The sequence below is a fragment of the Monodelphis domestica genome, chromosome 3 (genome assembly GCF_027887165.1).
Source record: "Monodelphis domestica isolate mMonDom1 chromosome 3, mMonDom1.pri, whole genome shotgun sequence".
Taxonomy (NCBI): Eukaryota; Metazoa; Chordata; class Mammalia; order Didelphimorphia; family Didelphidae; genus Monodelphis; species Monodelphis domestica.
This window is the reverse complement of record NC_077229.1, coordinates 20748679-20774909: the sequence shown is the minus strand read 5'-3', so window position 1 is coordinate 20774909 and position 26231 is coordinate 20748679. Positions and strand designations below refer to the sequence as shown.

The 26231-nt window shown below is 40.5% G+C and overlaps 1 protein-coding gene across 8 annotated transcripts in view; it reads left to right on the top strand.

Moving 5' to 3' along the window:
• HORMAD2 (HORMA domain containing 2) overlaps window positions 1–26231 on the top strand; it is a 133403-nt gene that overhangs the window by 53401 nt on the left and 53771 nt on the right. For all 8 annotated transcript variants that reach the window (XR_466152.3, XM_007490543.3, XM_056821506.1 and 5 more), the window contains one exon: window positions 21314–21406. Coding sequence is in view for 7 of the 8 variants with exons in the window: in XM_007490543.3 (XP_007490605.2) it covers window positions 21314–21406 (93 nt within the window). In the remaining variant the exon portion in view is untranslated. The remainder of the gene's footprint in view (window positions 1–21313; window positions 21407–26231) is intronic.

The window sequence follows — 26231 nt, the reverse complement described above, 5'->3', positions numbered from 1 at the left end:
AGAAGCTCATGGAGGGAGGGGGGAGAAACATCAATACACTGGAAAGGTAAAGCGGTTGGAGATAGGAAATACTCAACTCTTACATGCATTGAAATTGACCCAAAGAGGGAAGAACAATCCAATCCAATGGGGCAGAGAATAGATTCGTGCCCTATAGGGGAGTATACTGAAGGGTAACAAATGGACTGGTGGGGAGGGAAGCAGTATAAGGGAGGGAGAGGGTGGGGGTAGTTTTAAAAAGATTGCAAAGAAAATAAGGGGGTGATAAGAAGGGAGGGGGTAGAAAGGGAAGTAAAATAAGGGTGGGAACTAGGGGGACTGATTAAAAACAAACATTGGTGTAGAAGGAAACAGTGAAAGAAGAAAAGGCAGAACTAGGAGTAGAAATCAAAATGCTGGGAAATACACAGCTTGTAATCATAACTCTGAATGTGAATGGAATGAACTCACCCATAAAAAGCAAGTGAATAGCAGAGTAAATTAGAATCCAAAACCCTACCATATGCTGTCTACAAGAAACACACACGAGGAAGGTAGATACACATAGGGTGAAAGTAAGAGAATGGAGCCAAATCTATTGGGCATCAGCTGATAAAAAGAAGGTAGGAGTCACAATCATGAAATCTGACAAAGCCAAAGTAAAAATAAATATAGTTAAAAGAGATAGGGAAGGTAATTACATTCTGATAAAAGGCAGTATAGACAATGAGGAAATATCCGTACTCAACATGTATGCACCAAATGGCATAGCATCCAAATTTCTGAAGGAGAAACTAGTGAAGCTCAAGGATGAAATAGATAGAAAAACTATACTAGTGGGAGACCTGAACCTTCCTCTATCCAAACTAGATAAATCAAACCAAAAAAATAAATAAGAAAGAGGTAAGAGAAATTAATAAAATCTTAGAAAAATTAGAGTTAGTAGATATATGGAGAAAAATAAATAGGGACAAAAAGGAATACACCTTCTATTCAGCAGCACATGGTACATTCACAAGAATTGACCATGTATTAGGACATAAAAACATTGCAAACAAGTGCAAAAGAGCAGAAATAATAAATGCAACCTTCTCGGATCACAATGCAATGAAAATAATTAGTAAGGGTACATGAAGAGGTAAATCAAAAATTAATTGGAAATTAAACAATATGATTCTCCAAAACCTGTTAGTCAAAGAACAAATCATAGAAACAATTAATAAATTCATTGAAGAAAATGACAATGATGGGACATCCTTTCAAAACCTACAGGATGCAGCCAAAGCAGTACTCAGGGGGAAATTTATATCCTTGAGGTCATATATTGACAAACTAGGGAGGACAGAGGTCAATGAATTGGGCATGCAAATAAAAAAACTAGAAAGTGAACAAATTAAAAATCCTCAGATGAAGACTAAATTAGAGCTCCTAAAAAATCAAAGGAGAAATTAATAAAATTGAAAGTCAAAGAACTATTGATTTAATAAAGACTAGAAGCTGGTACTTTGAAAAAACAAATAAAATAAAGTACTGGCCAGTCTAATTTAAAAAAGGAAAGAAGAAAAACAAATTGACAGTATCCAAGATGAAAAGTGAGGCCTCACCTCTAATGAAGAGGAAATTAAGGCAATCATTAAAAATTGTTATGCCCAAATACATGGCAATAAATATGGCAATCTAGGTGATATGAATGAATACTTACAAAAATATAAATTGCCTAGACTAACAGAGGAAGAAATAGATTACCTAAACAACCCCATATCAGAAAAAGAAATTGAACAAGCCATCAAAGAACTCCCTAAGAAAAAAACTCCAGGACCAGATGGATTCACAAATAAATTTTATCAAACATTCAAAGAACAACTAATCCCAATATTATACAAACTATTTGACAGAATAAGCAAAGAAGGAGTTCTACCCAATTCATTTTACGACTCAAATATGGTACTGATCCCAAAACCAGGCAGGTCAAAAAACGAAGAAAAAAACTATAGACCAATCTCCCTAATGAATATAGATGCAAAAATCTTAAATAAGATATTAGCAAAAAGGCTCCAGTAAGTCATCACAAGGGTTATTCACTATGACCAAGTAGGCTGACTCATACCTGGAATGCAAGGATGGTTCAATATTAGGAAAATCATCCACATAATTGACCATATTAACAAGCAAACCGACAAAAATCACGTGATTATCTCAATAGATGTAGAAAAACCTTTGATAAAATACACCACCCATTCCTACTGAAAACACTGGAAAGTATAGGAATAGAAGGGACTTTCCTAAAAATAATAAACAGTATTATCTAAAACCATCATCCAACATCATCTGCAATGGGAATAAACTAGAAGCCTTCCCAATAAGATCAGGAGTAAAACAAGGATGCCCATTATCACCTCTATTATTTAACATTGTACTAGAAACACTAGCAGGAGCAATTAGAGAAGAAAAAGAAATTAAAGGTATTAAAATTGGCAATGAGGAGACCAAGCTATCACTCTTTGCGAATGATATGATGGTTTACTTAAGGAATCCTAGAGAATCAACCAAAAAGTTACTCGAAATAATCAACAACTTTAGCAAAGTTGCAGGATACAAAATAAACCCACATAAGTCATCAGCATTTATATATATATCTCCAACCCATTTCAGCAGCAAGAATTAGAAAGAGAAATTCCATTTAAAATCACCCTATACAATATAAAATACTTGGGAATCTATCTGCCAAGACAAACACAGGAACTATATGAACACAACTGCAAAACACTCTCCACACAATTAAAACTAGGTCTAAACAATTGGAAAAACATTGATTGCTCATGGGTAGGATGAGCTAACATAATAAAAATTACAATCCTGCCCAAATTAATTTACTTATTTAGTGACATATCCATTGAACTACCAAAAAACTTTTTTACTGAATTAGAAAAAAACCATAACAAAGTTCATTTGGAAGAACAAAAGATCAAGGATATCCAGGGAAATCATGAAAAACAATGCAAAAGAAGGACTTGCAGTCCCAGATCTCAAACTATACTATAAAGCAGTGGTTATCAAAATAGTTTGGTACTGGCTAAGAGACAGAAAGGAGGGTCAGTGGAATAGACTAGGGGTAAGTGACCTCAGCAAGACAGTCTATGATAAGCCCAAAGATCCCAGCTTTGGGGACCAAAATCCACTATTTGATAAAAAGTGCTGGGAAAATTGGAAGACAGTGTGGGAGAGATTAGGTTTGGATCAACATCTCACACCCTATACCAAGATAAACTCAGAATGGGTGAATGACTTGAAGGAAACTATAAGCAAATTAGGCAACAGAATAGTATACATGTCAGATCTTTGGGAAAGGAAAGACTTTAAAACCAAGCAAGAGCTAGAAAGAAATCACAAAATGTAAAATCAATAATTTTGATTACATTAAATTTAAAAGGTTTTGTACAAACAAAACTAATGCATCCAAAATTAGAAGGGAAGCAACAAATTGGGAAACAATCTTCATTACAAAAACCTCTGACAAAGGTCTAATTACTCAAATTTATAAAGAACTAAACCAATTGTACAAAAAATCAAGCCATTCTCCAATTGATAAATGGGCAAGGGTCATAAATAGGCAATTTTCAGTTAAAGAAATTATTAATAAGCACATGAAAAAGTGTTCGAAATCTCTTATAATCAGAGAAATGCAAATCAAAACAACTCTGTTGTATCACCTCTCACCTAGCAGATTGGCTAACATGTCAGTAAAGGAAAGGAATGAATGCTGGAGGGGGTGTGGCAAAGTTGGGACATTAATGCATTGCTGGTGGAGTTGTGAATGGATCCAACCATTCTGGAAGGCAATTTGGAACTATGCCCAAAGGGTGCTAAAAAACTGTCTGCCTTTTGATCCAGTCATAGCACTGCTGGGTTTGTACCCCAAAGAGATAATAAGGAAAAAGATATATACAAAAATACTCATAACTGCACTTTTTGTGGTGGCAAAAAATTGGAAAATGAGGGGATGCCCTTCAATTGGGGAATGGCTGAACAGATTGTGGTATATGTTGGTGATGGAATACTATTGTGCTCAAAGGAATAATAAAGTGGAGGATTCCACGGGAACTGGAATAACCTCCAGGAATTGATACAGAGTGAGAGGAGCAGAACCAGGAAAACATTGTACACAGAGACTGATACACTGTGGTACAATCAAATGTAATAGACTTCTCCATTAGTGGCAATGCAGTGATCCTGAACAACTTGGAGCAATCTACGAGAAAAACCACTATCCATATTCAGAGGAAACACTGTGGGAGTAAAAACACTGAAGAAAAACAACTGCTTGAATACATGGGTCGAAGGGATATGGTTGGGGATGTAGACTCTAAATGAACATCCTAGTGCAAACAACAATATGGAAATAGGTTCTGATCAAGGACACAAGTAATACCCAATGAAATTTTGCGTCTGCTGCGGGAAGGGTGAGTGGAGGGGGGAGGGAGGGAAATAAAGTGATTATTGTAACCAAAAAAATAAAATAAAACATTTCCAAAATACTTGTACAAAAATATTTATAGCTCTTCTATTTGTGGTGGCAAAAAAATTGGAAAATGAGGGGGTGCCCATAGATTGGGGAATGGCTGAACCAAATTGTGGTGTCTGATGATGATGGAATACTACTGTGCTAAAAGGATTGTTGAACTAGAGGAATTCCATGTGAACTGGAATGACCTCCAGCAATTGACGCAGAGTGAAAGGAACAGAACCAGGAGAACATTGTACACAGAGACTGATACGTTATGGCACAATCAAATGTAATAGACTTTTCTGCTAGTAGCAATGCAATGACCCAGGACAATTCAGACAGACTTATGAGAAAGAATACTATCCACATCCAGAGAAAGAACTGTGGGAACATAAACATAGAAGAAAAACATAGGATCGATCACGTACTTTGATAGGGATATGACTAGGGTTTTGATGTTAAAAGATCACTCTACTTCAAATATGAATAACATGGAAATCCGTTTTGAACAATGATCCATGTATATCCCAATGGAATCATTTGTTGGCTCCAGGAGTGGGGAGGGAAGGGGGGAGGCTATGAATCATATAACCATGGGAAAATAATCTAAATTAAAAAAAAGAAAACATTTCCATATTATTCATTTTTGTGAGTAATCTTATAGAACCCAAACTCCCAAACATAAATCCAAACAAACAATTGAAAAATCATATGCTTTAATCTGCATTCTGAGTCCAACAGTTCTTTCTCTGGAGGTGAATAGTATTCTTTGTCAAAAGTCCCTCCGAATTGTTATGGATCATTGTATTGCCTATAATAGCTAAGTCAATCACAGTTGATCATTCCACAGTATTGGTGCTACTGTGTACAATGTTTTCCTGGTTCTGCTTATTTCACTCTAAATCAGTTTATGAAGGGCTTTCTAGTTCTGTCTGAAATCATTCTGTTCATCATTCCTTACAGCACATTCATTCCATATATTCCATCACCATCAGATACCATAATTTGTTTAGTCATTCCCCCAATTGATGGACATCCCTTTAATTTCCAGTTCTTTGCCACCACAAAAAGAGCATCTGACTTTTAAAAAACAGGTATTCTTACTAAAAGACAAAGTTTATCAATTCAATTGAATTCAACAGATACTTGTTAGGATTCTATTATGTAAAAGACAATACATTGTGAGGAGCACAAAGATATTATAAACAAGCTTATATTCTAAACTGGTCTTAGCCCCTTGACTGTCATATCACTCCATTTAACAAGATCAATTATGATTAGGTGATTTTTAGGCTTTTTGGTCTCCTCACTTATGCAATTAATTTATATCAGAGATATTTACTTGGATTCTCAAAGTGATTTCAGCTTTTGCTGCTAGTAGCATCCATCTTGACCTTGCCCTCAACTGTTTTTCTATTGAATGACTGTGCTCTTATAAATTTTATTCAGTTCTCTATATATTTGAGAAATGAAATCTTTATTAGAATTTGCTCTAAGTCCCCCCAATCCTGCTTCTTGTTTTTTTTTCTTCTAATCTTGGCTGCATTGATTTTGTTTATGCAAAAAAATCAAAATTTAATGCAATTGAAGTGATCCATTTTATATTACATGATCATATCTCTTGTTTGGTTATAAGTTCTTCCCTTATCCTTTAATGTGATGGGTAAATTTTACCATGCTCTACTAATTTGCTTATATCATCCCAGGCTGGCATTTAAGACCCATCCTTTTCTGGTATTATTACATATTTTGGTAATTCTGTGATATAGCTCCTCTTCATGACTTGTACTTAACATGCTGTTTCCTACAAATGATCACTTATATTTGAGATGTAGTTTCTTCTGATCCTGCTTTTAATATATTATCTACCCATGGGTGGCAGCAGTTGTATACTGTTCTGTTTCTTATATGATCTTTGATTATGTTTGGGGATTAATAGCTTATAAGGAGGGCAATGTGAGAATGTTATTTTGAGATATGAGAAGATAAAGTTATAAGAATTAGAAAAAAAGATCCTTATATTAACACAAGATGTGAAAATGGAGAAATTTACAAAAATGCCTAATACTGCCTCTATTTGAAAAATATTTGATTGATAGCTAATATGTTTCTGTTGAATGCAGTCCACCACCACCCCCGACTCTAAATGCTGCTTGACTGTCTTTAATTCCTTCCACATTAAGTATGTTATCCTGCTACTTATGTCTCATTAATATTTGTTCACTTTATCAAGGGTCTACAGTTGTATAGGCTGAATTTCATCCTGTAAAAGGTTAGGGCTTTGCAGAACACTTGTAATATTTGGGAAGTTGATGTGAATATAACTTTTTGTATTCTAGTAAATTGAAACAGCGACAAACCAACTCAGGACATGCTGTCCAAAGGCAGACATACTTTTATCTGGTTAGGAACCCTTTAGTCCCAGGTGTGGAGCTCATTATTGATTAAAGTGACTGGATAGGGTAGTTTCCAATTTTAAAAAATCTAATGATTTGGGATCAAGTGACCTGAATTAGAAACCCAGCTCTGCTACTTACTTGCTGTATGACTGGGGTCAAGTCATTTAATTTCTCTGGTCCGTATTTCCATCAGCTACAAAATGAGTGGGTTGACTCTGAATCCTATGAATGTATGAAATCTTGGTAGTAAGTCTGAGTAGGAAAAAAAATGATCCCTTATAATCAGGGACATCCAGCCAAGCCTGCCTGAAAACCACTGCTAAGTGCTGACATGTGTAGACAGTCTACCCAGAAGCTTTTAGATGGGGTGTGGTGGCTCATGCTACTACTGAGTTTTGTCTGTGGAGACATGATTTTTGTCCATTGTGGTTATCTGGGAAGCTAAAATGTTTACTCTATAGTGTGAATATTTTCAGATAAGAGCCATAGGCTATGAAAATTTCTTATTTTCTGAAATACATCTATATTTTTGTGTCTATTTCACAAATAACTGTGAAATGCTTATCCCAAGTTTCCAAAGAATAAAGACTCAGGAATCTTGAATCAAGAGTATATTATACTTATATATATATATATGTGTGTGTTATATTGCATATAAAATATATATCATATGCTATATGTAATATACATAATAAGATAATAAATTACATTATTGTATAATAGATATATACTATATTTTTCTTATCTCTAAAATACTTATATATTTTACATAATTCATATGAGCTTGTTTTCATAAATTATAATACAGAGCATTTCAATGCCAGAGATAACACTTTAAGTGTGAAATATATGAAGGCAGCTATATGTTTAACTAGATAGAGAGTCAGACCCAAAGACAGAAGGTCCTGGGTTCAAAAGTGACCTCAGACACTTCCAGCTCTGTGACCCTGGGCAAGTCATTTAACCCTCATTGCCTGTCCTTACCAGTCTTCTACCTTGGAATCAAAATACAATTTTGATTCTAAGATGGAAGTTTAAGGGTTTAAAAAAAAAGTTTCAAGTGTGAAATATGTATGTCTTTATGTATTTCATTTCCTTCTGATTGTTTTCTGTCCCAGTCAGTGTATGAGAAGAACTTAGTATTCTGAGTTAATTTTGTTCTGCTGAGCTAATGTCTTGTCTTTTGTGGTCCAGCTTCTCTTTTGTAGCACCGGATCTCATGAAGCATGTATGCCTTATTTGATACACTGTAGTGCTGGCAAGAACCTCTCAGAGTTTCTTGGAAGTGGAGTCGATTATTGAAAACGTTGGAGGAGGCACACTATCTATAGAGAATATTCACCCTTTAAAACCACACACCTCCCCTCATCATGGAACTGTCATCCTTTTACTATGGTTTTCTTTTTTCCAAATGGGAAAAATTCCATTTATTTTTATGCTCTGCATCATAGAATGTAATTATCTTCTGAAAAGCAAAGTGGGGGCTGGGGGGAGAAAGCTGGATGACTGTAGCCCATCAACCTAATAAGTCATTTTTTTGGGAATGAATCATAATCTGCTATATCAGAGAGTTATTTCCGTGCTATTGTTATTGGGAAGAGGTGCAAGAATCATCTGTATATATTCCACTTAGAAGAGGAAGAAAGAAGTATTGATAAATCAGGAAAATGTCAGACAAAATGAGTAATCTATATAGGAATATGGGTTGGATGTCATTCTGTTCAAATCTTAGCATGAGAACTTGGTTCTGAAATTGGAGAAGGGATATGAAGGTTCCATTGGAAGAAAAGGTGATGAGTAATGAGTATTTTGATAGAGTTGTGCTAGAACTGGTTTAATCTTATTTTAGATAAGTTCCTTGGTAAATGGGGAGTTTTCCAAAAATAAGATTCTATGGAAAGTTGGTGGGTTTTTCATTGAGAAAATGCTATTGCCATGTGGTGCCCGTTAGACATTGAGAGTGCTACACAGTGTGACTTGATGGGGCTGCTTGATTATTCCAAGACCATTTCTGTGTTTCTAAATTTTCATTTGAGAAAATATGACAAGAAGACAAATTCTTTAGGCTGTAGTAAAAAACAACAAAACGCCATCCGACCTTAAAGATCCCTCAGATCCCAACTTAAAACAAACAGAAACTTAGTGAACAGAAGCATTGTTTAATATCTAAACAAGTGTAAAGGAAAGGTCTCCTTGGGACTGCAGTGTCTTCCCAAACTTTTGCAAATCTAATGTAATTTATGAATATGAACATGTTAACCCCAGAGGGTTTTTCTCTCTCCTTTTTTGGAAGGAAAGAGTAATGTCTGAGGGGATCTGAAGGAAGAAGGATATAGTTTTATTAGTCTCAGTTGAGACAAAGTTGTTGACTGCCACTCTTATCAATGGGTTATCTTTTAGGTGCGTGTGCTTAGAAGTTAGAATAATGTCTTCAGGTTTCTGCTTGGTATAAGTTGGGGTTTCAAAGTGCTGAGAGGCCCCTGGAGGTCAGAAAGAGCAAACTTCAGCAGTGATGACTTATAGCAGCCCACAGCCTGAGCAGAAGTGTTGAAAGGTCTGCCTCACAGTTTCCCTTCAAGCTTTTCAACAACATTCATTTAACAGTATTTCTTAAGTGCCTACTTGCCCATGATGGGCTTGGCAATGGGCGGGCTCTCTGGGAGAGAATTGGATACTCAGATGGAAGGATCTGTGAAGCACCTTACCCAGATGTTAATTCTCTTCCCTTGCCACCTCAGCCAGTGCCATTCTTGCCCATATGTATAAGGGACTGGGGCCTTAATGTGACAGCAAGAATGGCAACAAAGAGTGTCCTTACCCTCCTGATATTTGGCATGGTAAACAGAATTTACTTGTCAGGGAAGGAGCTGATGGGTGGAGTAGGATGGCAATCAAAAGGGAGGCAGCTTGGATAGAGCACTGGCCTGAGTTCAAATCTGGCCTCAGCCAGATGTATGAAATTGGGCAAGTCATTCTCTGTCTGCCTCAGTTTCCTTAACCATAAGATGAAGGTAATAATAGCACCAACGTCTCATGATCAAATGAAATATGTGTGATCCTTAGTGCAGTATTTGGAACATGGTTGATGCTTAACAAAAGTTTGTTTCCTTCCTGGTATAGTGGAAAAAGGACTGACCTTGGCATCAGAGGACTTGGATTTGATACTTGCCACTTCTGATGTTTACTACCTGTGTGACTTTGTTCAAGTCACATCTTTCCTGGGCCTCAGTTTCCTTATCTGTAAAATAATATTGTAGGACTAGAAGGTCTCTGAAGTCTCTTCTTATTCTAAGTCTATGACCCATGCAGAGGGAGCAGGTGATTATCTCTCTAGAAGAGCTGCACTGGCTTCACAAACATGCAGAGCATTGTGTGGACACAGTGAGGAGCCTTACTTACCTTTCCCCCTCCCCAACAGGGCAATTGTCCTAACTCAGCCAAGAGGAAGGATTAGGGCCCCTCTGTGGCAATTTCTCTGAGGAAGCATTTGGATACCCCCATTGGCAGAGCTGTGAGGCCAGCAGAAAAGAGAGACCAAAGTGTACGAATAATCTTCAGGTCCTGTGGGCTACATCAAAAAGCAGAAGAGTATTCTAGGCCACAGTGAGTGGCTGAAGGGGCAGTGACCCCAGAGAAGCTATCTCAGTCAGAGGCCTAGAAGGTAGAACTTTGGGAGAAGAGATGAGAAGGAATTAGTGCACAAGCTTATGACCATTTCAAAGGCAAAGAATCTCCCTGGTGAGCCTTTCCAGCCACAATGCAATGCATCTCACCCTTCCCTCAGAAAATGAATTTCCCTGGGGGTGAATGGGTTCTTCTTTTCCCACAGGTATATGAGTCAGTGGGATATTGATTGTTCATATTTGTTTATGGGGTGGGACCAAGAGTGATCCTGCTATATGGTTTTCCTGTTAGTTAGATTGCTCTAAGTTTCAACCGAGTGCTTTACTATTTGATTTGTGGTTCCCGCCCGGTCTGGGAAGGTACTGGATAGAGACCTGAGTCATGTATTTCCCTCACATTAAACCCAAGTTAGGTGGAAGTTCCAGAGCCAAGTGAATCAAATACCAAAAGGACCCGTCATTTTACTGGGGCGAATCTACCATCTTTGGCTGCACTTTGGAACCCTTCTGTAACTGGGGAGACAATGTCAAGGATTGTTGGAGCCTAAAAACCCAGTCATCCAATTTGGGGACAAGACTTTACCAACTAAGCCAAGTTGCTCTTCAGACAACAGTATTGGTTCACCACCAGGACTGCCCTCAAAGGCTTTCTCAGATCATAGAAACTGCTAGAGCTTGTGTCTTGCTAGACTGGCTTCCAAGAAGCGGTCAGTTCCACTTTACAGTGAGAAACTGGAGCAGGGCTTGATGGCAGAACACTGCTTATTGTGCTAGAGGCCTTCCTCTGGGAGAGATGCAGAAAGGAATAAGATGGGACCCTTGAGCTTATATTGTAGGACAGTCTACACAACCTCTCTCCAAAAGGCAGCATGGGACAAGAGAAGCCCAAAAGACTGAGACCTTACATTGGTGTCTCATTATTGTAGGGAGCCAGGTCAGAATTCTTCAGAACAGTGAAGGCAAAGTTCAAGCTCTGGCAGGGCTTACAAAGCTATGGAGATAATCAACAACTGGTGGCCCAGTGGATAGAACAGTGGGCCTGGATTCAGGATAACCAGAGTTCAAATCTGATCTCAGATATTTACCAGCAATTGTGACTCTGGGCAAGTCACTTCACTTCTGTCTGCCTCAGCTTCCTCGTCTGTAAAATGAGGATAATAAGAGTATCTATGTCCCAGTGTTGTTATGAAGGTAAAATGAAGTAACATTTGTAGGGTGTGATGATGATGATGAAATATGCATGTGTTTGAGGCCTAGCTGAGCTGCGTTGGGAGACATTTATTACCAGAAGACTGGTCACTGGTAGCTTATGAAAGCTGGTGCACTAAGGGTTAGAATGAGGATTGCATTCTGTTTGTTGATGGAATATCTACACTTATGAGATTACAGATTGCTTGACATGTCGGAAGAAGAGATTGAGACAAGTACAAAATGCTCTCATTCAAAGTTCATGAAAGGAATCACCATTTCCAGATGGAGCAGATCAAGAAGGCTTTCATGAAGGAAGATAGGAGTAGGATTTTAACAGGTAAAAAAAGGTTTGAGATGAGAAAGGAGCACAGGTAGAAGGCCCAGTATATAGGAAATTGTCTCGGAGGCATCTTCAGGATAGGTTGTATCACATGACTATTTTGTTTCGACATTACCTACATTTCCCCAAATATCCTTCTGTTATCCTTCTCTCAGGAAACTATTTCTTAAACTGAATATGGAAAAAAGCGACAAAAATAGTTAATCAAAACCAACCTACAACATCTACCGAGTTCAATGTTATATGTAGGATTTTATGTTCATAGTTGCCATCTCCACAGAGAGAAGGGAAGGATGTGCATCTTATCCTCTTATTAGGAGTCTAGGTTATTTCTCTTAAAAAAACAAAACCTTTATCTTCTGTCTTGGGAACAATTCTAAGAAGAGCTAAAAGGGCTAGGCAATTGGGGTAAAGTGACTTGCCCAGGGTCACACAGCTAGGAAGTATCTGAGGTTAGATTTGAACCAAGGACCTCCAGTCTCCAAGCCTAGCTCTCTAGCCACATTTAGCTGCCCCGGGTGTCTGTATTTTCCTAACAGTGAATAAAGGCATTTGGGATGTCCCAAAAATCTTCATACGTTTAGAACTTTCAGAACTCAAGGTAACACTAAAAACTTTTGGGAAAGCCTGTTTAAGAGAGAGAAACGTACATAAGTTGCCTGTTCCAAATATTGGGGGCTTAGCCTCTGTGAGATGATTCCACTCAGCCCAGGAATTATCAATAAACTTGCTTCTTTACAGGAAAAAAAAAGAGAGGGAAACACATCCAAACTTGATGTTTCCTTTAGTAACAGTAACAGGCCGCTCCAATCTAAGAGTTTGGATCTTTTGAGTGTAAAAAATAGACTCGAATACAGGACTACAATCCCCACAAGCCTTTGCTCCACTTCCCCAAAATGCTTTGTAATCTCATGGGAATGTGGGGATTGTAGTCCTGTATTCGAGTCTATTTTTTACATGAGATTCTTGAAACTTTCAGAGTGGCCAAGAGATTTTCTCTTAGACAAAATCTATTTTATGAGGATGTGCGTCATTTTAACATTCACGGAAGGCAGCATAATTAGAGTACTGAACCTAAAGCCAAGAAGAAAGTTCAGAGCTTGCCTCTGCTACTTACTGAATGTGTGACTATTGGCAAATAGCTTTACCTCTCTGGGACTCAAGAAACTCAAAGGCTTCTCTCTTAAGGTTGCAAGCCGCATTAGGGGAGGAGGTCCTCTTCTTTGCTTAAATTACAAATATTTGATGAATCTTCATTTTAACTGTGTTTCTATCTAGTCACAGTTATCCTTTTTTCAAATGGAGGAGATCTTTGGAATAATATTTTGCACTAAGATTTAATATTAGCTAGATTGTCCTTCCTCTTTGCGATTGCTTGTGGTGCGGTTTGGAAGGGCCCTTTCCGAAGGTGAAATTGGAATTACAGAGCTGATGGGAGCTCAGGGGTAACCTAATTAAGCCCAGTCCTGAACATGAGTCCCTTCTACAACATCCTTGATTGATGATTCTCCAGCTGTTGCTTAAAGACTTACTGACAGCCAATATTCCATTGTTGACCAGTTCTCATCGTTAGGAAGCTCTTCCTTTTACTCAGCTAAAATAGGCTTTCTAGGACTGTCATCAACTGCTCCTAGTTCTACTTTCTGCCACCAACCAGAACAAATCTGATCCTTGTTATAGAAATTCTGTTCCACTCTGGGATCCCTGTACTACTCAGGTTTAAATGCGGATTAAATATATGGCTTTAATGCCCGTTGGTGTGCACTCTACTCATATACCAAGTAGTATTAATAGCAAAATATTTAATTGCAACATGTTAGCAAAATAACTAACAGAAAAAAACCATTCAGTAGGATCATTGTTTCCACATCCCCACCACCCCACCCTACCATGATCAAGTGAGAACAATCTCCCATTGACTCATAGACCAGTGGGCAAAAAGATAATTTCTTCCCTAGGGCACAAGCTGGTGGCCTCTGCTGACATTCCTGTCATCATGGCAAAGCCTTTATCCCCCTTACATACTTCTTCCATAAGCAATCCTTCAAATACTTGAGGCAGGAATCATACTCACACCTCTTCCCACCCTCTAAGACTCTTCTCCACAAATTTTTGAACTTCTTGGAACCTAGACCTCCCATCCTGGTCACCCTCTTTTGGACATGCTTCCACTTGTCAATGTCCCTCTTAAATTTTGGCACCCGCAACCGAGCAGATGTGATATAAAGGTGTTGGCACCATCATCTGCCACCTTCAGGATATTAAATTTCTATTAATGCAGTCTAAGATGCCATTAGTTTTTGGGGTCGAGATGTCATCTTCTTGTTATCATCAGTCAGGTTTCTAAAGTGCATCATGTGTACTAGTTTTGGTATTAAAATATTTGAAAGATTGAGACCAATATTAAATATTCAAAATTTTAACTTTTCTGTAAGATTTGAAAAGATCAAGGTTTGGTTTCAAACATTCTTAGCCAGGTGCAAATATCTTTAGAAACATTGCCGTATTGAATAGAAGATTGTATCGAATAACTTGGCAAACTAATATTTCTGTCAGGGAGCACATGTTCTGGGGCTTGAGACTATGTGGTTGTCTTCTTGTCCTACCATTAAATAATGTAAGTGAACTCTTCAGATCTTCAATTAATTTAAAGGACTTGGATAGATTTCATCACATATGCTTAGTGGGAGTGTTCTCAAATGTTATTTGAGCGTTTTGCTTACTCTTTTGAAAGATCTACACTTTGTAGCTGTGTGACCCTGGGCAAGTCACTTAACCATAGGACCTAGCCCTTCCTATCTAGTCTTCTGCCTTGGGACCAATACTTGGGATTCACTCTTAAGGCAGAAGGGAAAGGCTTTAAAAAAGGAAAGAAAACTCTATACTTTATTTCAGTGGTCTGTGAATCTTACTGCCGTTTTCCCACACTTATACTCAGAAACATTTGACTTTTCAAATGCCAGAAACTAGTTTAATGGGAACCCAGTGCTATCATTTGTCAACATCACATTATTTCTTTAACTATAACTGTCCTCAGTCTGATAATAATAATTTTACCTCAGGATTTTTATGAAGATGATAAACTAATGTTCATGAGTTGTTTAAAACACTAGGTACTATTATAAAACGATGGACAAAATTAATTTAAAAGCAATTTAAATCAAGATAGTCATAGTAATGGAACATGACCTCAATGAGAATTCCTCCTTGGAAATACATGATCAGAGAGAGACCATTTTTCTGTAACAATAACATTATCTCAATTATTTGCAAAGTTTTCCTCCTGGCTACTATGGTATCTTATCAGAACTTGCCAGGAACACAGTTCACAATTCAGGCACAAAAATATTGGTTAAAGCTAGTTTCAGGGTGGACTCAGAAACTTTCCTGCTCATCCACATGATCACTGAGAGGGATCAAATTCCTCCACAGGTCATTCATTTCCTGCCACTTGCTGTTTAGTGTCAGTCTTGTCTTCATCCAAATAGTTCAGGGTTTGGGGATTCTGATTAGGGTACGATCTTTTGGGTTTTTACAAAAAGGCATGATCAAGACTAACCACTAATTGAGTTTTTTGATACAATCAGAGGATTGCTAACGAAATGGCTAATAATAATATATCGTTAATTATTGGTGGGTGGCCTACATTTGTCCCCTCCTAATAGAGTGGTTCTGCATTAACAAGGATATTTGCTGTTGCCAAATTTGTTGGAAAAGACGACTAAGGACATGGATGCTTGTAAAGTTAGCCTCAATAGGCCAGTCATCAAGCAAAGGTATATGTTTGGTCACAAAAGCACTTAAGAGGAAAATATGAAGAGACAATTGCAAATCCAACCCCACTGAACCTTGGAGATACTTTTAGGCTATTCCTTTCCTTTATTCAACACATATAATTAGCTGAGAGGAAATAAGATGGAGAAATAGCTAGATGGCCTTGGAGTCACTTAATCTAAGCTGCAATGAGGGAGGGCCCACTCCCCACCTCCCATTGCCAAATATCAGTCACCAAAGTAGAGTTCCAGTGATTTTCTTTCCAAAATGTCCTTGGCATTGCCCTTATGTCTTCTCTGAGTTCAGGCTCTTGCCTCTCTCCATCCTGTTTATAGCTTCCAGACTTCTCCTCCTTAAATATTACTTCATTATATCACACAATCACAAACTTTTCAATCAAACCTAAAGACAAAGGAACCACTGAGATCATCTAGCCCAACTGACACTAGGAAGGAATCCCCACTATAACATAACTGGCGAGCCAGCCAGTCAGGAAACAAGTATTTATGAAGTGGTTGCTATGTGCCAATAAGGGTACAGAGAAAAGCACAGAACCGCATCCCTGCCCTCAGGGAGCTCAGATTCAGGGCAAGATGTAGAAATGGTTTGACTCGGTATGTTCCCGATATGTATACCGTGTAGGATATGCTCTGGACTTACTCTCCCAACTTCCATTCACATGTTCAGGTTGGCCCCCCCCCCCCCAAAGACAGCTGCTACGTGTGTCTCTTCTCATGGTTCTGGGTGTGCTGTGGTGCCGGGGGTTGTTTGCTAATGCTAAGCTCATGAGCCCCCTTTGGTGTGCTTTTCTCCTTGATTATAAATTTATATCAGTTAGTCAGCCAGACTCAATTAGCTTTTGGAAAAGGGCATTTATTAAGAGCAATTTGTAAAAAGTAGTTCTCTCCTGAGGCCTCATTTCTCCACAGTAATCCGACTCTACTTCCCTTATCAACTCGTTCTTCTGCTAAGTGGCCCTCATAGCTCTTTTCATCCTTCCTCAAGCCTCCCATGGCTCCTGGGCCCCTACAGCCTCTTAACTGGGACTCAAGAACCTCATATTTTGCAGGTAAAATTGAGACCATTTACCATGAATTCCCTGTTCTCTCTTCTTCCTCGTCTCCTATCACTCAGATACGATGCCTGCTCCCACTCTTCTCCTTCACTTGTCTCATGATGAGGCAGATCCCATTACATCTCATCTCCTCCAACAAATTACCCCTTCTGCCACCTCAACTCTTTGGCTTATCTTCAATCTTTCCCTCTCTACTAGTTCCATTCCCACTGCCTGCAAACATGCCCATGTCTTCCCCATCTTGAAAAAATTCTCATGTAATCCTTTCATCCCCACTAATTATGGTCCTCTTTGCCCTTTGTACTAAATCCTTCAGCTTTCTACAATAAGTGCCTGCACTTCCTCTACAATCTGGCTTTGGGCCTTATCATTCCACTAAAACCATTCTCTCCAATTACCAGTGATCTCTTATTGCCAAATCCAATGGCCTTTTCTCAGTCCTCCTTTTTCTTGATCTCTCTGCAGACTGTCAATTATCCTCTCCTCCATGATACTCTCCTCTCTGGGTTTTCAGGACATCCTCTCTACTGGTTCTCCACCTACCTCTCTGACTGCTCCTTCTCTGTCTCCTTTGCTAGATTGTCCTCTAGGTCAGTGAGAGTAAACCTTTTAGAGATGGAGTGCTGGGCCCTGCCCCCATCCCACCCTCCTCCAAACTGAGTGACATGCCCACCCACCCCCAGAGACTGGGTGCTGTGCCCCTCTCCCCCTCCCCCCACATGCTGGGTATACCCCATTCCCCCTTACCCCACATGGGAGGGAAAAAAGTTCTCCCACTGGGCTGTTGGGTAGAGGGGTAGGTGAAGTGAGGAATGTCCTCAGGGAGTGTAGAAATGGGGAGGGGAGTGGCCTGAGTACCCCACTCCCCTCAAGCTCTGTCCCCTGTGAGCCTCCCGCCTTATCCCCTATATGCTCCCATTGGGCTGCTGGGCAGAGGGGCAGGTGATGTGGAAAAATGTCATCAGATGTGGTAGAGAGGGGGCAGGGAGCAGCTCTGCTAGAGTCCCTCTATCTTTCTAGTAATTAACTCTGGTGTGTGTGGGGTGGAGAGGGAGGGTGGCTGAGTGCCCACAGAGAGTACTCCGTATGCCATCTTTGGCACCCATGCCATAGGTTTGCCATCACTGCTCTAGGTAATTTCCTTTAACTGTCGGTGTCCCTCAGGACTCTGTCCTGGCCTTCTTTTTCCTCTACATTACTTCACTTGGTCATCTCATAATTATCATCTCTATGCTAATTCTCAAAACTCCCTATCCAGTCTAATTTCTCTGCTAACTTCCAATCTAACATCTCTAATTGCCTCTTAAACTAAATGTCCAATAGATATCTTAAGCTAAACATAATGCCTAAAAGAGAACTCATTATCTTACTATCCCCATTCCCCCTCAAATTCTCTATTACTGCAAAAGGATTCACCATCCTTCCAGTCTCTCAGGCTCACAACCCAGATGTTCTCTTCTCTTCTCTTCTCTTCTCTCCTCTTCTCTCCTCTCCTCTCCTCTCGTCTCCTCTCCTCTCCTCTCCTCTCCTCTCCTCTCCTCTCCTCTTCTCTTCTCTTCTCTTCTCTTCTCTTCTCTTCTCTCTTCCCCTTTCCTCTCCTCTCTTCTTCTCCTCTTCCCTTCTTTTCCCTTCCCTTCTTTTGTCTTCTCTTCCTTTTCTCCTCTCCTTGCCTCTCCTCTTCATTTCTGTCTCCCATATCCAAACTGTTGCCAGTGCCTATTGATTTCACCTTTGCAACATCTCTCCAGTGTGCTCCCTTCTCTACTCTGACACTTCCACCACCTTGATACTGGCCCCCATCACTTTCACCCTAGACTGTTATAATAACTGCCTGGTGGGTTTGTCTACCTGAACTCTCTTTGTGCTCCATTCATCCTCCACTTTAGCTGCCAAAGTGATTTTCCCAAACTGCAGGCCCATGATATTGCCCCACTGCCATTCAATAAACTTAGTAGTCCTCTAGAGCCTGTAGGTGATCAAATACAAAATCCTCTGTTTGGTGTTCAGAGCCCTTCATAGCCTAACCCCTTCCTCTGCCCTCCCACCCAATGCCCCAGTCTTCTTACAACTTTCTTTTCTGCCATGTACTCTTCAATCCAGTGCCCCTGACACCCTGATTGTTTTACAGATAGGATACTTCATCTCTGGGCATTTTCTCTGACTATCCCCCTCATGTCTCTATCCATGTCTGGAATGTTTTCCTTCCTTGTTTCCACCTCCTGGCTTCCTTCAAGGCCCAACTAAAATCCCATTTTTACAGAAAGCCTTTCCCAATCCCCTCTTAATTCTATTGCCTTCCTTCTTTTAATTATTTCCTAACTTTCCTATATATTGTTGAAAGGAAAAATCTTTGTTTAGGCTTTCACCCTGATTAAAAAGGGAAAATTCAGAATAAAGAGAATGAAAAGTTTATTAAAGTACAATCAAGGTAGCAACATCTTGGTCACTAGGGATCAGCAAATGGCTTCAAGATGGATCAGCTTTTATTAATAATATTTTAAAAAATCCTCACTTTCTGTCCTAGTATGAATTCTAGGACAGAAGAACAGCAAGGGCTAGGTAGTTGGAGTTAAGTGACTTGCCTGGGGTCACACAGCTAAGAAAGGTCTGAGGCCATATTCGAACCCAGGACCTCCCATCTCCAGGCTTCTCACCTAACAACTGCTCCTTCAACATAACTTTCAATTATATTGCACATATATCTTTACTTGTGTATCCCATTGGGTTGTTTTTGTGGTTTTTTAAACCCTTGATTTCTATCTTCATATCAATTCTAATGCAAAAGAACTGCAAGGACTAGGCAATCAGGATTAAGTAACTGGCCCAAGGTCACACCGCTAGGAAGTATCTACAGACAGTTTTGAATCCAAGTCCTCCCAACTCCAGGCCTGATGTTCTATCCACTGTGCTACCTAGCTGTTCCTTCCCAACTGGATTGTAAACTCCTTGAGGGTGGGGACTGTTTTTTTACTCTTTTGAAAAAATCAGTATCTGATATATAGTAGATACTTAATAAAAGTTTATTGACCAATTGGCTTGTCTAGTGGCATATGTCACCCCAAAGCGCATGAACAGCTAATCTGAAGAGACTTCCTTTTGCACCTCGTTCAATATTAAGTGTTAGGGGGGGGGTGTTGTATCTAGTTCATATCTCTGTTTGATTTAATAGATATGTGTTTCTTCATGATAAAGATAATAGGGCTAAGCGAGGCAGAACAATTGCTTCATTATTAATCAGCTCACTTGACTCTGGTCCTTTCAAGTGTAAAAGGAAGTTCATTTCTGAGGGAAGATGATAGTAGCTGGGGGGAACTGGGAAAGGCCTTCCTTCCACAGAACATGACTTATTATAAGTTATCATCTGTTCCACAAAATTCAGCACTTCATCATATATAGTCATTTCTGTGCTATTGTTTATTTCCCTTGTTTCATTCTTGTTTTTCTGGGTAAATTGTGTCTTTTTCTGTATTGCCAATCATGTTTTGAACCATGCTGGGCACATAATAAATGATCAAAAATACTTCCATGATTCAGAGCAGCCAGTGGCACAATAGATAAAGTTCTAGGCCTGGAGTCTCTCATTTTCCTGAGTTCAAATCTAGCCTCAGACACTTCCTAGTTGTGTGACCCTGGACTTAACTGCTTAACCCTATTTGCCTCAGTTTCTCATCTGTAAGATGAGCTGGAGGGATCTCTGCCAAGAAAACCCCAAATAGGGTTACAGAGTCAGACACCATTGAAAGGGCTACTATTCACTGGTACTCAGGAAGGGGAAGAAGACGTATCATCATGAGATCGTAGGTCTAGAACTAGAAGGGACCTTCGAGGCCTCTGGTCCATTGGAAACCAAGGTGAAGGAGGAGGTTTAACTTATCAGAGGCAAGATGTGTGAAGTCCATTGGGCCAGAGGGACTTAGAAAAGTTAGCTTGGTGACCTTTTAAAAAGGCAGTTTTATTAGAGTAGTAAAGAGAGGAGGAATACCATTTATTAAGCAACTTCACCGAGAGACTACCACTAACTAATCTATGTGCCTAGCACTGTGCTAAGCACTTTATAATTATTGTCTCATTAGATACTCACAAATACCCTGGGAAGAAAATGCTATTGGGACCCTCATTTTACAGTTGAGGAAACTGAGGCAGTCAAAGGTGAAGTGACCTGCCTAGGCTTACACAGTTAGGTTGAATTTGAACTCAGGCCTTCCAGATTCTAGGCCCAGCTCTCTGCATTGTGGTGCACTCTGGTGGCCTTCCATAGAGACTGGACTTGAGTGGAAGCAGCAGAGGTGGCCTTTGCTTGAGAAGTTTGGGAGCTAAAGGTGAGAGGAGGAATGGAAGCTCAGGGCAGGCAGGCAGCTTTGTCTTATCCAGATCCTCTCCCCGCTGTATTTGTGTTTTACCATTCTGTGTCTCTGATTGCCTTTGCAGCAACTCCTGACAAAGATGCCTGCAGTCAGCCTCGGTGACAGGAAGAGGGCGCCCTTACCTTCCTTTTCTGATTCTTCAACCTCCTCAAAAGGGGTGAGTCTTTCCCAAGAAGGGGAATTGGGGTCTGCTTTTTATCCCATTCCCCAAAATATGTGGATAGATGTAAACACACGGTCACAAAGAGAACAACAGTGTTGTCTCCTTGAAAGATGGAAACAATGATCCTTTCCCTTCCCTTCCCCAGGACAAGAAGTAAAGTTTTCCATACATGGCCCTGCCAGTGTGAGGCTCACAGGATTGTCAGCCTGGAGGGAGCCTCAGAACTTGAGTCTCAGGAGGCTAAGGGACTCAGGCACTCGTTTCTGTGGCTCTGCTCTCTGTCTCTGTCTCTGTCTCTCTGTCTCTCTGCTGGATCTTCTTCTATAGCCGCTCATCTCTCCATCCCCTATTCCTGAACCATCTACTTTTTTCGCTCTTGGAGAGCTTACCCTTTACCACAAGTTTAACGATCATCTCATGTCATATATTCATATACATACAGAAACATCTGCCCTAGTGAGGCGCCACACTTAAACCAGCTGGATGTCCCACCACATCCAAAACAGTCTCCGTCTAACCCTTCCCTCTTTTGAACTTCCTGATAACTCTCAAAGGCGCCCCCACATTTCCTGTCGCTGAAGTTAGGAACCTGGGTGTCTTCCTTCCCCCTGGCCCACCATCCAATCAGTTGCCAAATGATACTGATTTTACCTTTACAATATCTCTTGTATCTGTCTCCTCTCTAGTCATACAGCCTCTATCATCCACGTCGTCTTCACTTCTTGCCTAGACTATTGGAATAACTTCTTAATTGGAATCTCTGCTTCATGTTTCTCTTCTCTCCAATCTGTCCTCATCTGAGCTACCAAAGTAGAGACAGCCATGTGTTACAGGGGATAGATCACTGGCCTGGAGTCAGGAAGATGAGTTCAAATCTAGCCTTGAACATTACTTGTGGGTGACACTAGACAAAGCACTTACCTTCTGTCTGCTCCGATTTATTCAGCTATAAATGGTGGTGGTGGTACCTGTCTCCCAGGGCAGTTGTGAGAATAAAATAAGAAGGTTAGAAAGCCTGGCACACAGTAAGGCCTTAGGAAATGCATGTTCGTTCCCTTCTTTCTATCCCCCACCAATGCTTGACCAAGGAAGCAAAAGTAGTAAGAATCTTGCATGATATTTGAATCCAGATCCTGATTCCAGAGTTGATACTCTTTCTCTGCTACTATGTATGAGAAATGCTTTCATTCACTCTTTCATCATCATCACTATTATTATACTTTTTGCACATAACACCTATACTATCATGTATTGGATAATCATATTTTCCCCACCTTTTCCTTAGAACAATAAGTAAAAAGGATACTAGCAGGAGAGAGACTTGCCCTGGGATCAAAGCTGTCATGAGAAGGAAGCCCTGATTATAATAATGGTGTAGAAGGGCTCTGGAGCCATTGCAGGGACAGTTCCTGATAGGTTGAAGAAACCTAATTTTAGGCTTTGAGTACCGACTGAGGCTGGGTTTCAAGTTCTTTGTTCTCTATGTTGAGGAGCCTTTCAGAGAAGGGCCTCACCAGGTTATCCACAAAAAAACATTTTTTCCTGCTGTAGGAACTTGACAAGGTTGTCTGCTGAGTTGTAGAGTGACTCCAATGTGTTTCGGGGCAAGGGGGGCATCCTGAATGATGAAAACATATAGCATCCTCAGTACCATAATGCCTTGTTATTATTAGCGATAATGGACCTAATGTCACTTTCGAGTTGTCCAGTACCATATATGTACTCCTTCTCTCTTTTAGACTTGATACTAAATATTGGTTCCAAGGCTAGACAATTGGGGTTAAGTGATTTGCTCAGGGTCACACAGCTACAAGGTGTCTGAGGCCAGACTTGAGTGCAGAGAGCTTCCCGTCTCCAAGCCTCTCTGTCCACTGATCTTCCTACCTGTCCCCTGCATACTTTCCCATCCAACATGTCTGCCTCTTGAATTCAGTTCAGTGGATCATCTTCAATCTCATCTTCTGCAAGAGGCCTTTCCTGGCCTCCCAATAGCTGATGCCCAACTCTCTGAGGCTGCCTTCCCTCAACTCTCTCTAGAGAGGCAGTGTGGTGGAGTGGGTGGAGCTCTGAATAGGAAGATGGAGGTTTAAGTTCCATCTCTGACACAGACTGGCATTGTGGCCCTGGGCATAGCACTAACCCTCTTCGGGGTCTAGGCAACACTCAGAGATGACAAGTGGCAGAAAAGATTCCGATTGGCTTTGGTAGAAGGAATCTCCTCCCCTTGAAGTTCTTCCTAGAAAGGGGCCCACAGATCGGATCTCCCTCCCACTCTATCATGTATGACATGTAGCCTAGTACTTCCTGAGGGAAGGGACCCTCTTTGCCCTTTGTTGTATCCCCAGGACTTAACATAAGCCTGGCTCACAGTAGGTGCTTAATCAATGCTTGCTGACTGACTTGTAATGATATGTTTTCAGAGAAAAGTATTGAAAATCAGCACTTTCAGCTGAATAGTCACATTGGTTGTTGTCTATGAGGCAAGCTAGACTAAAGCATGAGACTGAGTTAGAAGCCTTCAAGAAAACTATCATTTATTGGAGGTGCTTCTAGGCCTTCCCAGGCAAGAAGAGTCCTGTGCACAGAGCCAGTCACAGCAAATGTATCCTGTTTAAAATACTTGCTGATAAAATACATCCTTTTCCACTCAAAAAAGCTTGTAAAATGCATTTATATGTTCTCCTCGGGTCATGTTTTACTTAAAAATGCTGGACCGCTAGTTAGTGTAGACATGATCAGCTGAGATGGTTATGGCTCCTCCATCTCCTTTCTCTAGAAAAACACAATATTCCAGTGTTCAAAAACAATAACAGTCAGTGGGGGAAATGAGCTGCTTCTAAAAGAAAAGCTCACCTCAGTGGGCCAAAACATCTGGATGAAATTTGAAAAAAACTTTATTGCCTACGGTTTTCACTCTCCAGCCCAGACTTTTAGTGTTTCATAGACATAGCATCAAAATTGCCAGTTGATGCTTCTGGAGAGTGCTGAGTTCACAACGCACTCTCTGAAGGGACTTATTTGGGGACACTTTGGGCTCAACGTACCATGAAGTTTGACCAATTTTGCTTTTAAATGAGGATGTGGTCTTAACAACTTGACTGGTCTTTCATTTATGGAACTTCTGGTATCAGAAGACTCTCCATGTTCCCTTGTTATCTCTTCAAGTTCAAAAGCTGAGAACTTTCCAAGAACACCAGGAACCTCTTCCTCCTGATGGGTTTACATTTTGGTTAGGATTTCGGCTATTGCCAATCAGAGTACCCAACTATCGGCCTCCGACAACTGCTTCAAAGGAAGGCTATACCCATTGCAGATATGAACCCCGTTCCCTGAAATAGCTTTCCCATCCTCCCCAAATTCCAAATTGTCTTTGTCTGGAAGGCACATTTAGCCTTTCACTGAATCCAAGAAGTGACTGGACTTTTGTTTCATATCAAGCCAAAACATTCCAAGAATATTCCACCACATTCCTTGGAGGGCCAAAGAACCATTGCGGTGCCCTTTGTCCAAAATGCATTTCCCTTGGAAGCTGCCTACTCGTGGGAGTCTGTGACAAAGAGAGCAGGCCCTCCCTTGGCCATCCCTTGGACCAGGTGGGTCTGAAGAGTTTTTTCAGACGTCTACAACGTCTCTACTGAGGCTCGAGCAGTAGGTGTTGGAGCACATTTCATAAAGTCTCTGATGACCTCATAAGCAGAGAGGAACCAGGCCTCTCATTTTGGGCAAAGCCTAAATATAAGCCTACTTTCTATTTATGTAGTGTCTTTTTTCCAAGGAACTCCAACCTCTTTACAGACATTATGTCATTAATCCTCAAAACATCCCTGTGAGGTACATGGCAAATATTATGATCCCCATGTTTTACGGTGGTGGAAACTTAGACAGAGAGAGTGAAGGGCTTGCTCACGATCACCCAGCAAGTCAGGGATGGACTCCCCTGATTCTCCATTGAACCAGCATACCAGCTCCTTCTGCAGAGGAGAGGAGCCAGACTTTCTGCAGCATATTAATTGCTTCTTGGGTGGGATCTGGGAGGATAAATTTCAGTTTGGACTGAAATGCCTCTTTTCAGCATCACTAGAATGTAAGCACCCGCATATTTGACGGCTTTTTTCCCCTTCCCAAATCTAAGGTAAACATTCTCAAACAAACGTTTCCCTCAACTGAGCATAATTGCCCTCCTGCCTACCAAAGGCACATCAGAAAGTGAGGCTGCAGTTTTGACGTGGAACAGAGAAAAGGTCCAATAGCAAGGCCGCCTCCCCCCCTTTCACCAGCTTATTCTCTTAATCGGAGCATGAAAATATCTGGGGGAAACGAGCAACACTGAAGAGAGTGTTTGGGGCCTAATGAACGTCCCTAGATTGGTTTTGTCTAATGGTAATAACGTCCCACTTCAGCGTTCAGCCATACGGATTCCTGCTTTGGTTGGTAGACGAGGACCGTCAGTGCAGTATGTGCTGTTGTAGCCCAGCTAGTATCGGCCACCCTCTTCCTTAAGGCTCCAGAAGGCAGCAGAGTCAGAGCCTGGACTCCAACTTCCCACCCCTGCGCGCCCATCCATAGAAATCTCCTAGAAGGGAACCCCTCCAAGAACCCAGCTCAGGGGGCCGTGTTTATCATCGGTCCTATTCTACAGTGAGGAGAGCCAAGTCTGGAGAGGGCGGGTGACACTTGGCCAACATCACATCGGCAGTCAGCAGATCCAACCTGGGTCCTTTGATTCGGCCACCCTAGCCTTGGCCTGTCGCCGCACTGCCTGTTGGATTGAAGATTTAAGTACTTTGACTAGAAAGGAAACCTAAGTAAATCCTTTTGG